This window comes from Pipistrellus kuhlii, unplaced genomic scaffold (genome assembly GCF_014108245.1).
Source record: "Pipistrellus kuhlii isolate mPipKuh1 unplaced genomic scaffold, mPipKuh1.p scaffold_m20_p_2, whole genome shotgun sequence".
In the NCBI taxonomy this organism is placed as follows: Eukaryota; Metazoa; Chordata; class Mammalia; order Chiroptera; family Vespertilionidae; genus Pipistrellus; species Pipistrellus kuhlii.
This window is the reverse complement of record NW_023425515.1, coordinates 180,298,330-180,313,858: the sequence shown is the minus strand read 5'-3', so window position 1 is coordinate 180,313,858 and position 15,529 is coordinate 180,298,330. Positions and strand designations below refer to the sequence as shown.

At 46.6% G+C, this 15,529-nt stretch overlaps 1 protein-coding gene across 1 annotated transcript; it reads left to right on the top strand.

The window, feature by feature from the left end:
• The first annotated feature begins 661 nt into the window (after window positions 1–661).
• NUDC (nuclear distribution C, dynein complex regulator) lies at window positions 662–14,027 on the top strand. Its single transcript, XM_036447411.2, has 9 exons — window positions 662–879; window positions 4,451–4,528; window positions 9,856–10,059; window positions 10,148–10,213; window positions 11,403–11,519; window positions 11,593–11,787; window positions 13,105–13,188; window positions 13,283–13,401; window positions 13,763–14,027. Exons 1-9 carry the CDS (start codon window positions 799–801, stop codon window positions 13,812–13,814), a joined length of 996 nt encoding a protein of 331 aa, XP_036303304.1. The 5' UTR covers window positions 662–798; the 3' UTR covers window positions 13,815–14,027.
• The last annotated feature ends 1,502 nt before the right edge of the window (window positions 14,028–15,529 follow it).

Here is a 15,529-nt window from a genome sequence, read left to right as displayed (position 1 = left end):
GGGCCTTATTTTCGAGGGGATGCCTTATATTTCACTCAGAAGGAAACCTGTAAATAGGTCTTATTTTCGGAGGATGTCTTATTTTCTGGGAAACATGGTAGATATGTGCTCTGACTGGGAATCCAACCCATGACCTTTTGGTGTGTGTGATGATGCTTCAATTAACAGCTACCCAGGCAGGGCTAGATGTTTTTTGTTTGTTTGTTTGTTTTTCAAATTTTTATCTGTAGACAGGCTGACATGGTTTTTTCTCACTGGGCCCATACTTCCGGTGGTCTTGTGATGGATGATTTTTTCTCCCTTCTCCTTTCTGAGAGGACAGGAAGAGATGCCTGACACTTTCAGCTCAACCATTCCACAAACTGGGAAGCCCCACTCAAGACGGGCGAGTCAAGTCTGTCCCTTTTTAACTTCCAACACTCCCTTCACCCCCTTTTAGCGCATCGATTTCTGGAAGGCTCCAAAGCGTCTGGTGACCATAGCAACTCAATCCAAACTCCCGGGCCCTCGGTCCCGCCCTCCGCTTCCAGGACGCTCTCTCTGATTGGCTCAGCGCGTTGGCCAATGGCCGGAGACGCGGGTTGTTGGCCGCGCGCTCATTGGTCGTTTGCCGAGAGGAAGGCGGGAAGAGAGGGCGGGCCGGCGGGCCGGAGCGGGCGGGACGCGTGCGTGTTTCCGGCTCCGCTGCGGAAGGCGGAGGGCCGGAGTCGTTGGGCCGGACGCGAAGCGTAGGAGCTGGGCGAACGCGGGACGCCAGCGCGGAGCTCGTATCGCGGAGCGTGGCTAGCGGCCGACACGATGGGCGGAGAGCAGGAGGAAGAGCGGTTCGACGGCATGTTGCTGGCCATGGCGCAGCAACATGAGGGCGGCGTGCAGGAGGTAACGGCCCGCGCGGCAGCGGCCGGGCCCGCTTTACCGGAGCTCGCCCACCCCGGCGGCCCTAGTCAGGCTCCCTCAGCCCTTCTTCAGGGGCCGAGATCCACGCTTGGGCCTTCCGGGCTTCAGGGCTCCCCCCCCTCTCCACAACCTCCCCGCACCCCAGCTTCCGGTCTGGTCTCCCCGCCTAAGGTGGTGTGTCCCCTTCGTATCAGCCCGGGGTCCGGGCACTGCTCAGGAGTTTCTATCTTAGCAACTCCGGCATCCCTGGGAAACCCCCAGAGCCGTGAGATTCCCCTCCCCTAAGCCTCACACATTCTTAGGGCCACGTTTCCTTCTCTGATGGCTGCCTGCAAAGAACATCCCAGGAGCCATCCCAGACATTGAGATTTGCAGCTACCGGCTTGGAGCGAGCCGAGGAGTGGGTGTGGGGTAGGGTTTAGGGGGGCGGGGTGATGTTTACACGTATTTTTTTTTTTTAGGCCTTGAATGGGGAATGAAAGGCCTGGATTCACAATTGATTTCCACCACTCCCGCTTGGGACCCTTACATGTCTCCAAGTATTTTCCGGCGTATAAGACGACCCCCTAATTTTACAGTCAAAACAAGTTTAGGCCTATATTCGTTGTATAAGACTACCCCCTACTAAAAAGAAAAAGACTTACTTTGCCGTCAAGATCTGCAGGTAATTTTTGTGCAATTTTGGTCTTTTGCCCCCGATTTTCGGTTGACCTTTTCGTTTCAAAAGTCGTCTTATACGCCGGAAAATACGGTAGTTTCTTTGTGTTCGCAAGAGAGTTGTGAATCCCTGTTTTCTTAATCTTTGTAGGAGCGTAGTGTCTGGAAGGGAAATGTGTTGAATGATTGATGTGGGTCAGACACTCATTGGAGTGGGACATGGGGATTCAGATCCGACCCAAAACCTCTCCTTGGCCTGATGGAGCTTACAAGAGCTTTTCAAAACCATAATTCATACCTAGTGATCACACGAAATAACACATAGTTATTTTGTTTAGAGTATGAACAACATGGACCAATATATTTTGGACCAGAAACATGGAAAGTTCGCGATAGAAAAGCCCATTAAAATCAGTCCAAAAACTCTCGTTCTGTAAAGAGACAAAGAGAACTTGCTCAAGATTATCCATCAGGTTCCTGACCTTACGGGACCAGACTCCTTAGGCGTGTGTGCTTTCTGCAGTTCTTTGCTGATTCTCTATCTCACTGGGACGAGTTTTCACTGAGCTTTCCATTCCCATCTTTACCCAGGTGCCTATGGTGGCCAAAGACTCCTAAGCCCTCTGAGGTGGGGAGAGAGTTCCAATTTGCAAGTATGAAAAGGTTCTCTCCCTCCTCCCCCCCTAAGTTGTTGACACAAAACTGAATTTGGATATGAATTCATTTTTGAATGAATTTAAAGTGTCTAGAAGCAGGAGTTGAAACCAATAAAATAAATTGTAGCATCAGATTTGGGATCATTCATTTGGGCAAATAAAAGAGCTTAAATGGGTTTACCCTAGGTCACCACTAGATTTTTCACTCAGCAAAAGTGTTACTAAGCATGTACTCTGAGCCAGATTTGGTGCCAGGCATTGGAGGTGTAGACAGAATATGCCATGGTTTGTGGTGCCTGTTTGTGAGTTACTGAAGCAACAGGCCTCTTGCTCCAGGCCAGGCCCTCACCTCCAACATCTCATTTAATCCTTACAAGGTACCTAGAAATAGGTCCTGCTGCTATTTCACAGAGTTAAGAAACTTCCCCAAGGTCACAGACCTAATATATGCCAATTTGCTACTCAAACCCATGCTCTTATTTGCTACACTGGTGTCCCAGCCAGAGTTAGTTGGTCTTAACCTTCTTTGAAGTGGCTTCATTTGCTCCCCTCCTTCTGCTGCTGCCCTAGTAACTCAACTGTTGCCTCTGCACTTGGGCTTTTTACTCTTGGGAGAGAAAGGCTAGCCACAGGCTTTTTTTGTTTGTTTGTTTGTTTTTTTTAACTTATGAATTCATTGGGAAAAACACCACCAATAAACTCATTGCATGCTAATATTATAACATTCTTTAAAAAAAATATATTTTATTGATTTTTTACAGAGAAGAAGGGAGAGGAACAGAGTTAGAATCACCAGTGTGAGAGAAACATCGATTAGCTGCCTTTTGCACCCCGCACCCCTAAGGGGATGTGCCCACAACCAAGGCACATGCCTCTGACTGGAATTGAACCTGGGACCCTTCAGTCCGCAGGCCAGTGTTCTATCCACTGAGCCAAACCAGTTAGGGCATAATATTAATAACATTCTTTATGAAAAAGAACTGTTTCTAAAACAAATTTAGGGCGAAGCATTATTTTTACTTTTTGGGGGCTAAATCTCTTTAATGTTTGATTTAATCGAAAACAGATTTTGCTGGATACTCATGTCTGCTTCTTCATTCAGTCTTGCAGTATCACATGTCATGTAGCCTCTGGAAAACACCACTGTATATACCACATGTGTCAAACACAAGGCCCGCGGGCCAAATCCGTCCTGCCAGGCCTTGCAATGTGGCCCGCACCACGCTGTCATCACTGCATTCCGCTGCGTTTCCATCACAGTGACAGTTTATGACTGTTCAGTAAACCATTCGGCCCACGATTTAGGCTGGATTTTAGATTTTGGCCCCTTCTCTGATTGAGTTCGACACCCCTAGTATATACACTTGTGAGGAAATGAGATGAAAAAGACAAATTAATGTCTCTGGACCACATCTTGAGTATTATTGCTCTATAACAAGACCAGTGTCTTTCTTTAAAGAAAAAAAATTTTTTTTTTAAATTGATATCAGAGAGGAAGAGAGAGAGAGAGGAAAATCAATGAAGAGAGAGAATCATTGGTTGGCTGCCTTCTGCACACTCCAAACTAGGGATCAAGCCTGCAACATGGGCATATACCCTTGACCAGAATCAAACCCAAGACCTTTCAGTCCACAGGCTGACACACTATTCACTATGCTGAACTGGCAGGGCAAGACCACTTTATTTCTTGCTAAAACATATACCCATCTGAAATTATCTTGCTTCCTTGTCTGATTCCTGTTTATTGTCTGTCTGCTTGATATTTTTTCTTTTTTTTTAAATCACATCTTTTATTTTTAAATCTTACTGAAATTATCAAGGTGATCGGTTAATAAAATTATATAGGTTTCAAGTGTACAGTTCTATCATACCTCATCTGTATGTTGTACTGTGTGTTCATCACCCATAGTCAAGTCTCCAAGCTTTTTAAGCCCCGTCTTCAGGAGGAGTCCTCCCTACCCTTAGGCTGTCTCTAGGGCCACAAGGAATGTGAACCATGTGCACACATATACGGGAGAACGAGAAACCCGCCTTTCAGGTGATGTGGGTCAGGTTAAGTTAGGCTTCCTGGCAGAAGTGGCTAAGGTTAGCCTGTGTGAGAGGATTTCTCAGTTGAGAGGCTCAGGGATGAAATAGTCACGCTCTCAGTTCCCTTGTTGACTAAGGAAGTTGACTTCTGTGCAGTTGCTGGGCTCCCAGAAGGACATCTCCATAGTTACAGTCTTCTTTTGTCTTTTCAGCTTGTGAACACTTTCTTCAGCTTTCTTCGACGCAAAACGGACTTTTTCGTTGGAGGAGAAGAGGGGATGGCAGAGAAGGTGAGTATTGGGAGCTGCTCTTCTTTTGGTAGTTGTGTTTTTTCAGAAGAAAAGCTCACCTGGCCTTTCTTCAGCATAATAAGATTGGTAAATCATGGTGCCACCTCACTGATTTTTATAACCATAATACTTGTTTTCACTTAAACTTGGGAGACATAGTAACAAGAAGGAGACATTTTGCAAGCCCTTTTCTGTAGCTCCAGGCCTCTCGGGCTCTAGAATGCACTATAATGCATCTTGCAGACCTGGGCTAGGAGTCCCAGGTTGTTGGCCTACTTGTGTGGCTTGGTTGACTTCTCACCATTTTTCTGGTCTTGTTAATTTTTCATATCTGTAAAATGGGAAAAGGTAGACTCTGATATATAGGGCCTGTTCTATCTCAAATATTCTTGTGTATTAGCACTAGAACCTCCCACTTTTTCTGTGGGCCAAACTACCTTATAATATCAGCAGTCATTCATTTGTTCGATAAACATTTATTAACATTTTTTTCAATGAATATTTATTGAACATTTAACACTTTGCCTGTGTTAGATACTCTGCCAAATCCTTCAGGATTACAGAGGCAAATACAGACATGGCCTTTGTTTTCATGGATCTCATAGTATAGCACCCCCACACACACACACAAAAAAAAAATAGGAAAGGAAAATGAAGAAGTAGGTAGGTATTAGGGCAGAAGCCCTGGGAGCTTAAAATGAGTATTAACCTTGGCTGTGGGCTTCGGACAATTGTTGGCAAACTGCAGCTTACGAGCCACATGTGGCTCTTCGGCCCCTTGAGTTTTTAGCAAAGGCCAGCTTAGGAGCACCCTAATTAAGTTAATAGCAAGGTACCTGCCTATATAGTTTAAGTTTAAAAACTTTGGCTCTCAAAAGAATTTCAATCATTGTACTGTTGATATTTGGCTCTGTTGACTAATTTAGGAAGACTTAATGAGGACGTAATGTGTGAGGCGTGAAGGATGAGTAAGATGGAGCTGGTAGAAGGGAAGGAGATTAATATTGAGAAGCCTCAGAAGTACTGTGGTGATGATAGCTACTGGCTGTCTGCAGGTCACTTCTTACCTCTTGTTATGCTCCTTGGCTCTTTGTTACTGTAGGTTCAGCTCTTTCCCAGGAGGTTAGTCTGACTCTTAGGCAGGCATAAACCTGTCCAGCCTTTTCCACTCGTCTCCAGTTGCACACAGTAACTCCTTTGTGTTGACCACACTGGGTGTAGCTCTGCCAGGTACATCTCCAGGTATAGTGAGTGGGAAAAGAGCAAAGGCTCTGGAATCAAGCAGATGTGAGTTTGAATCCTGGTCTTTTCACTTCCCACTTGACAACTGTGTGGCATCTGAATTACTATCTCTCTGAGCCTCAGTTTCTGACAAGCAGGGATGATAATCTTATGGGGCTGTCATGAGGATAAAAAGGAAATGTAGCCTGGCCATATGGTGGTGTCCCATTCACTGAGAGGGCAGAGGTGCGGTACCTGGTCAGGGCACATGCTCGGGTTGCTGGCTTGATCCCCAGTGGGGATTGTGCAGGAAGCAACCAATCGATGTTATCTCTCATCTGTGTTTCTTCTCCCTCTCTCTCTCTAAAAAATTAATAAAATCATGGTTTGTTTTGTTTTTTTAAAAGAAGATAATGTTGATGAAGTGCCTGCCATATGGAAATATCAGTTCAGAGCCTCTGTTTTGAATCTCCTGGGCCATATGCTTTGGGGATTTAGAATTCTTTGGAATTCTTATCTATGAGGCAATAGTGTAGACTCTATATTTCATACTATGCCCCAACCCAGATGTCAGGAGCAGCATCCTATAACCAAGCACATTAAAAAATATATATATATATTTTTAAATATATATATATATATTTTTAAGTTCTTATTGATTTTAGAGAGAGAGGAAGGGAGAGGGAGGGAGTAACGTCAGTTAGCTGCCTCCTGCATGCCCCCTTCTGGGAATTGAGCCTGAAACCAGGGCATGTGCCCTGACCAGGAATTGAACCTGTGACCTCTTGGTGCATGGGATGACACTCAACCAACTGAGCCACACCAGCCAGGGCACATTTACATTTCTGCAGAGAAATGTCTATTAATATTCATACCAAGTGGGAGATAAGAGACTATAAATACTTTCGTGCCACAAACTTACAAAAAGTGCAGAAACACTTTTAGTTTTTGTGGCTTTAGGGGCTAGGAATTATGGAGGAGAGATTGTAGATTTGAGTAAAGCCATAATGATCAAGTCATTATGGTATGGGCACAGAAAGAGAACTACACCAGTGAAGCAGAAAAGAGAACCTAGAAAAAGTCTAGCATATATAAGGGTTTAATATGTATCTAATATGGCAATTCATTTCTGTAGGCAAAGGATGATTTAATGCTGCTACAAGTGGCTATTTGTAAAAAACCAAAATTTTCCATCTGTTTACTCCTATGTAATAATAAAGTGCAGATCAAGTAGAGCCTTGTAAGGAAATCTGGGAAACTGTATAATCTTATGGGGGGAAGCTTTACAAATAGAAACCTAGACGCTATGAAAGAAAAAGGTATCTGGCTGAAACCGGTTTGGCTCAGTGGATAGAGCGTCGGCCTGCTGACTGAAGGGTCCCAGGTTCGATTCCGGTCAAGGGCACGTACATTGGTTGCAGGCACATTCCCAGTAGGGGATGTGCAAGAGGCAGCTGATCAATGTTTCTCTCTCATTGATGTTTCTAACTCTCTATCCCTCTCTCCTCCTCTGTAAAAAAAATCAATAAAATATATTTTTAGAAAGAAAGAAAGAAAGGTATCTGTCTCTTCAAAGATTGAAAACTTTCGTATGGCAAAAGAGATGTTGACATATAAAGTCAACTGAAAAACAATAGATTTGGGAAAATGCAATGCAGAGGACAGGTAACATTTAATAACTGATTTAATGTGCAGGAACTCTTGTAAATTGCCAAGAAAAGAATAAACAAAAAATGAGCAATTACAAGGAGAGCAAATCTAAAGAGCATTTGAACAGATGCTCAAATTCACAAGTAGTCAAGGAAATGTAAGTTAAAGAAACACATGCTCTTTCTTCCTATCAAAAATTTTCTGAATAATTGCTTGTAAGGATGTGGGGAAAGGCTGCTCTTTGGACATTGCTGGTAAAAGTGAATTGTTGTAGCTCTTTATAAAAACTTTTATAAAAGATGCTCAACTTTCCTTATTATCAGAGAATTGCAAATCAAACCAAAAAATACCACCTCATACCCATTCCGATGTCTTCCGTCAAAAACCCCCACAAACTAACAAGTGTTGGTGAGGATGTGGAGAAATGGCAGCCTGTGCACTATAGGTGGGAGTATAAAATGGTGTGGCTGTGGAAAACAGAATAGCACTAACTATCCACAGTCTCACTTCTGGGAATATACCCAGAAGAATTGAAAGCAAGGCTTTGGAGAGAGTTTTGTTTATAGCAGAACTGTTCCTAATAGCCACCAGGTGGAAGCAACCCAACTGTCCATTGATAGATGAATGGATAAACAAAACATCATGTATACGTATAATGGGATATTATTCAGCCTTTTAAAGGAAGATGAGCATACAAAAGAAACACATATTGTAAGATTCCATTTATATGAAGTTCTAGAATAGAAGTGTGTCATCTTTAGACACTCCTCTCCCCTCCCACACACAGGTTTAGAATCTCAGCCGTTGGATTCTGTGTCTTCTCTGGTTAGACTGGTGGGAACCACTCTTTACCAGCCTGGGCCAGGAAAAACCTGTGTTCGATGTGTCCACTGAGCAGACTAGGGCAGCGTTTTTCAACCGCTGTTCCGCGGCACACTAGTGTGCCGCGAGATGTTGCCTGGTGTGCCGTAGGTGCAGACAAGACAAGAATTTTATAATTTTTCACTATTTTGTTTACTTAATATTTTATAATAAAGTAATTATAAAATACTTTCTTTGTGTTTATTTGATTCCTATTCAAGAGAATTACTTTATATATAGTCAATATAGGCACAGAGTTAAATTTTTTAACATTTTCTAATGGTGGTGTGCCTCGTGATTTTTTTCATGAAACAAGTGTGCCTTTGCCCAAAAAAGATTGAAAAACACTGCACTAGGGCCTGTCTTCTAGAGCCAGCTCAGCTTTCCTCACTCCTTCTCCACTTTTCTGGGCCGTGATTCCCAAGGATGCTCCAGTGGAAGAGCTTGACTGTGGCAGCCTGTCAGTTGGCACCTCTGTAGGCTACATACCCCTAGGGTCTCTGCTTGGGGCTGGGGCTGGGTAAAGATGGGGGGAGGAGACCGGGTGGCAGCTTCAGAGGCTGCTGTGATTGGTCTTTACTCTGCCCTGTGGTTCAGCTCTGCCCTCACCTAACCTCACAGCTGGGAAGGAATAGGACGGATGGGATGTAACCTGATTCACTGGGGCTGGGAGAGGGGAGGTCCCTGTTCCCGCCTACCCTTGGCTACTGGTTGGCAAATGGCTTGAGTTCAAGGTCTCCCTGATTAGGGACTTGGGACCAAGGCCCTGTGGTGGAACAGCCTCTGCTGGTGTAATTGTCTCATGACTAATTATATTAAGTGGCCTTCAGGTAGCTCATTTCTCTCTCTCACATTCCATTTTATTAACCCAGTTGGTTTGGGGGGATCCAGTGCAAGTGGGCCAGTGGGCCTGAGCTCAGGAAAGGCTCCTTAGAGGGGTTGAGTCTGGAGTTCTTATAGCTTCACTGGCTATTGAAGAACTTTCAGAGCACTGATCATTTCATCTGCACAACAACCCTGTGAGATGGGATTCATCCTTACCGATGAAGGTTTTGAAGCTCTTAGAGGTTAAGTAGTTTGCTAAAAATACAATAGCTAGTGAGTGACAAAGCCAAGATTAGAACCCAAGATGTTCAACTTCAATGCCCATACTCTTAGTTGTTAGAATGTTGTTTTTAAAAAATGCATTTTTTATTGACTTTGGGGGGAGAGTGGGGGAGAGAGAAACATTAATCAGTTGCCTTCCATATGCACCCCTACCAGTGATTGAACCCACAACCTGGGTATGTGCCCTGATCAGGAATCGAACCTGTGATCTTTTGGTGCACAGGACAATGCCCAGCCAATTGAGCCACACCAGCCAGGCCAAAACTGTTTTGGTTTTTTAGAGTAGCCACTGTCTATTGAGCCAGGTATTTGCAGATATTGTTGTTATAACTCGATCAGATATGTGTGTATATTCCCATTTTCTAGATGAGGAAGCTGGGTTTCTAAGCGCAGTGCTTTCCTTCGGCACCTGGCAGATAGAGACGGGACTGTGCTTTTGGGATACTACCCCTATCTTGATGGCTCGTTGCTTTCACTTTCGTCCCCAGCTCATCACACAGACCTTCAACCACCACAACCAGCTGGCACAGAAGGCCCGGCGGGAAAAGAGAGCTCGGCAGGAGACGGAGCGGCGGGAGAAGGCGGAGCGGGCAGCTAGGCTGGCCAAGGAGGCCAAGTCAGAGAGCTCTGGGCCTCAGATCAAGGAGCTGACTGATGAGGAGGCAGAGAGGCTGCAGCTGGAGATTGACCAGGTAAGAATGGGCTTCCCTCCCCTGTCCCCTCAAGTATTGGCACTAGAAGAGGGGACCCTCTTGCCAACTGCTTTGCCCTTTGCCATAGAAAAAGGATGCAGAGAATCATGAGGCCCAGCTCAAGAATGGCAGCCTTGGCTCACCAGAGAAGCAGGTGAGATGACTGGGGGTGCTTGGGACTAGCCAGGGGTTGGGAACTTCCAGGGACTCTACAGCCTTACCCTGTCTCCAGGATGCCCTCCCCTGCCCTCCTTCCCTCAGCTTTGTGATCCTCCCCATACTTCAAGATCTCACTCAGAGATATTGGACCAAAGGGTTTGTATTAAAAACACCCAAAACCCGTTGGCCTTAAGCTTTGGGAGGGCAGTCAGTGCCTGTGCAGGTGCCATTCAGGTGGCCTGGGTCTGGGGGTCCATCCTGGGCCTTGGTGGGGGGTCACTCTGACACATCTGTGAACAAGCCCCTCAGAGCTTCTCCCACTTACTCAGGTCCAGATTCACAAACGATTTTGGGGGCATTCATTTGGCTTTTCAGAGGTTCTGATGTGAGACTAGTGGTCTTAACCCTACAGACACAGAAAAAGGATGTTGATCATTAGGCATCCTGGTTTTATTTTATTTTTTAAATTTGTTTTAAAGATGTTTTTATTGATTTCGGAGAGGAAAGGAGAGAGATACAAACATCAATGATAAGAATCATTGATTGGCTGCCTCCTGCATGCCATGCTCCCACTGGGGATGGAGCCTGCAACCCAGGCAGGTGCCTTCACCAGGCGTGGAACCGGGACCTCCTGGCTCATAGGTCAATGTACAACCACTGAGCCACACCAGCTGGGGGTGTCTGGTTTTGTTTTGTTTTTTTTATTGATTTTTTTACATAGAGGAAGGGAGAGGGATAGAGAGCTAGAAACATCAATGAGAGAGAAACATCGCCCAGCTGTCTGCTGCACACACACACCCCCCCCCCCACACACACACACACCAGGGATGTGCCTGCAACCAATGTACATGCCCTTGACCAGAATCGAACCTGGGACCCTTCAGTCTGCACACCGATGCTTTATCCACTGATCCAAACCAGTTTTGGCGGGGTGTCTGGTTTTATTTTAGGACAACCCTGCTCATGGTTACTTAGTGACCTTTTCTTTTTCTGTGCTTGGCTTTCTAAGTCCTTTGGCTTGACACCCCCAGCTGGGTCCTATGGGTTTATCTCTCACTGTCACGGCGCCATGGAGTAGGCAGCACAAGTCTGTTTCATTTTGTGGTTGTATGTCCTGGGCCTGGCCCAGAGAGTTTCAGTCTGTGTCTGTCAAGTAAGTAGCTGAGCACTCCGACTATGAGCAGGAGGCGGAGGAAGACGAGGAGGAGGACGAGAAGGACAAAGGGAAACTGAAGCCCAATCTCGGCAACGGGGCAGACCTGTCCAATTATCGCTGGACCCAGACCCTGTCGGAGCTGGACGTGAGTGGCAGGGCCAGGGCAGAGGTGAGGGAGCCAGCCGGGGGCCCCTCCTGACTGTCTCTGTCCCATGCAGCTGGCAGTGCCCTTCCGTGTGAACTTCCGGCTGAAAGGGAAGGATGTGGTGGTGGACATCCAGCGGAAGCATCTCCGGGTGGGGCTCAAGGGGCAGCCTGCCATCATTGACGGGGAGCTCTACAACGAGGTGAAGGTGGAGGAGAGTTCCTGGCTCATTGAGGACGGCAAGGTGGTGACGGTGCATCTGGAGAAGGTGCGAAGAGGCCCGGCCTTCTGGCTGCATCTTAATGGAGAGAGGGAGGGTTTCTGCTCCTTCAGTCGGAGACCATGCTAGGGACCTGGTGGACATTTCTCATTTAATCCCATAATACTTATAGTATGTATGTCCCTTTTTTAGGGAGGGGGGGAGAAAGTATTTTCTTAATCCTCACCTGAGGATATTTTTCTGTTAATTTTTAGGGAGAGTAGAAGAGAGGGGGAAAGACAGAGAGAAACGTTGATGTCAGAGAAACATATATTGGTTGCCTCTTGCACTAGCCTGGGCCAGGGACGAGTTGCAACCAAGGTACTTGTTCTTGATCAGAATTGAACCCAGGACCCTTTGGTCCAAAGACCCACGTTCTATCCACTAAGCCAAATTAGCTAGGGCCGTCCCATTTTAAAAATATATACTTTTTTTTAAATTGATTTCAGAGAGGAAGAGAGAGGGAGAGATAGAAACATGAATGATGAGAGAGAGTCATTGTTTGGCTGCCTCCTGCATGCTCTATACTGGGGAGTGAGCCCACGACCTCCTGGTTCATAGGTCGACACTCAACCACTAAGCCATGCCGGCAGGCAGGTCTAGTAGAGTCAGGAAAGGGTAGCTCATATATTTGCCCAGGCTCTTACATCTAGGAAAGGGTGGAGTCAGGATCAAAATAGTCTTCGTTAACCAAATCCTCACCTTTCCTTAGGTTCATGCATGTATTCAATTTAACAAACACTTGAACACCTACTATGTGCCAGGCACTGTTCTATATACTGGAGAGAGAACAATGAACAAAACGTAGAAAATGCCCTCAGGACACCTATGTTCTCCCCTCCCCTCAAAAAGAGATATGGGACACAGACACACCAGTAATAAAGATGGTCTCTGTAAAGTGCCAAACATCAAGGGAAACTCCCCATGGCACACAAGGCCTGTCCCAGCCTACCTGACTGGCCATGGCTGCCTCTCAGTCACCCCTCCATGCCCTTGCACTTGCTTTTCCTCTCAACTGGAATGTCCTTCCCTGAATTAGTCTGGCAAACTGCTTGTCCCAGCTAGGTGTCACTCTGTAGCTTCTCCCCCTTCACCCTGGATGGTATCTCCCTCTGTGCTTTATTTTGCTTGTTCTGATCTGTTACTGTATTCGGGTCAGTCTTCCCAACCATGCCAGCCGCTGTGGACGGGAGAGATCTTGCTCCTCTATACCTCAGTCCCAGCACAGCCCTGCTTTGGGTCCTAAATGTAGGGTGTGGGTGGGAGAGAGTTGGTTGATGGGTGGTACCTAGGTGGTTCAGAATGAGTGACCGGTGGTTCTCACAGATCAACAAGATGGAGTGGTGGAGCCGATTGGTGTCCAGTGATCCTGAGATCAATACCAAGAAGATCAACCCTGAGAACTCCAAGGTGAGCCCTGGTTGGTTGGGGGAGCTTCAACTGGGAGATGAGAAGCCCAGGTGGTCCAAGTGCTTCACCTGACCCTGCTGCTGCCTGCCCCCAGCTATCAGACCTGGACAGTGAGACGCGCAGCATGGTGGAGAAGATGATGTATGACCAGAGACAGAAGTCCATGGGGTTGCCCACCTCAGATGAGCAGAAGAAACAGGAAATTCTGAAAAAGTGAGCACTTTAAAAATGGGAGTTGGGTCGGGGGGCCTTGGATCTGGGTAACAACTGCAGTGAGGTCACTGAGTAGGGCACAGGAGCTGCCCTGCCCCTCCAGAATGAGCTGCCAAGTTTATGGCTTTATGGCCTTGGCTTGCCAATCCTAATCACTAGCTGAGGTAATTTTGAGGCCAAGGCCACCTGCAGATAGGAAGGAAGGTAATGGGTGGTCATTGCCATCTACCGGTGAAAAGCGCCTATGTTGGCTCCTCAGGGTTCCAAAGAGATTAAACCTCAAGTGGGAGGCTAGAAGTAAGGGACAAACTTTAGGGAAGAGGGACAGTCTGTTTCACTATCTTCCTATTTCCCTTCCCAGGTTCATGGATCAGCATCCAGAGATGGATTTTTCTAAGGCCAAATTCAACTAGCTTGTTTGCCTCCCTGAACTCTTGGAGCTGAGCCTTCAGCCATCAACCTTTCTTTTCCGCCCTTCCCTAGGACTTGAGGTCCTCAGAGCTGGGACAGGCATGGGACTGGTCCAGGCACAGAGGTCCCAGGGCACCACGGGAGAAGGGCTGGGGCCTTTGGAGGTCTTATCCTCACTAATGACACACTGTTACACATTAAAACTATTGGCGCAATTCCACTTGTGTTCTCTCTTCCCTCTAGTCCAAGCATGTCAAACTCTTGGCCCCAGGGACCACATGCCTCGTTTGTTTGGCCTGTGTTAGCCTTTGAGTTTGACATGCTTGCTGTAATCTTTACTGGGGGTCAGGCCCCCTATGGCTGCTGCAGGGAGCTGGGGGCTTGTCTTCTAGCTGATTCTGCCTTGTGACCTAGGGCAAATCGTTGCCCCTCTCTAGGGCTCAGTTTCTCACTACTTGGAGAATAAAAGGAGACTTTTAGTTTGTGTATAATTCTGAGCAAAGGTGAGTTTTTCTGGCTACAGGACCAGAACATACGTCTAATTCTCATAGGGGCCTATGACTCAGCAGAGCTTAAGACCAGGACTTGATTTCATTTTCTTTTTTTTTCTTCTTTTTTTTAATATATATATTTTTTATTGATTTTGTACAGAAAGGAAGGGAGAGAGATAGAGAGCTAGAAACATCGAGAGAGAGTCATCGATCAGCTGCCTCTTACACACACCCTACTGGGGATATGCCCGCAACCAAGGTACATGCCCTTGTCCGGAATCGAACCCGGGACCCTTCAGTCCCCAAGCCGACGCTCTATCCATTGAGCCAAACCGGTCTCGGCTTGATTTCATTTTCATCTTTAAGACAACTTTCAACTGCAGTGGGTCCTCCAGCCCTGGATCAATCGTTTCTGAAGCTGCACACTGTTGTTTCCCAGGGGCCGAGAGCCACAAAGGCTGGGGGACAAGCCCTGGGCTCAGTCTGCTCTGAGTGTGGGACAGACACCTGCCTGGAGGGCAAAGTCCAGTGGGGCCCTGTTTGTGCCTCTGACCCGACCTCTACAGATTCCAGGACTTCTCAGGCACCTGCCAAGGCAGTGCCAGGTGCTCGCCTCTGCCCAAATCCAGTCCCCAGAGTTCACCCTACCCCACTTTGGCCAGAGAATGGAGGTCACTGAGGGTAGAAGCCAAGAGGTTATGGTTACAGCAGGAATGTCTATGTTGACTCACCCAGAGTGGTTTGCTCTGTGAAGGGGACCCCTGAATTTCTGGAACACGCCATATCCTTTTGACATTTTAGAATAGCTTATTGAAGACTTCAGGAGGCTATGTAGTATCTAGCTTTGTTTCCCAAACATGACAATCCTCTCCTCTTTAAAAATTGATTTCAGGAGTGGGGAGAGAAACATCAATGATGAGAGAATCATTGATCAGCTATCTCCTGCACACCCCCTACTGGGGATTGAGCTTGCAACCTATGCCTGTGCCCTTGACCGGAATTGAACCTGGTACCCTTCATTCCATAGGCCGACACTCTATCCATTGAGCCAAACCAGCTAGGCTCCCCACCCCAGCTTCTTTATTTGAGAAAGCCAGTATTGGTTCCCAGGCTGTGTTTGGGAAATTGCTCTGGAGTGAAGGGTAGGGTGAAGGAGTGTTGAATCCTATGTCCTGTGATATCCCTGGGCTCCAGCGTCCTATGGTCATTTTCAATCTTGGAGAAGG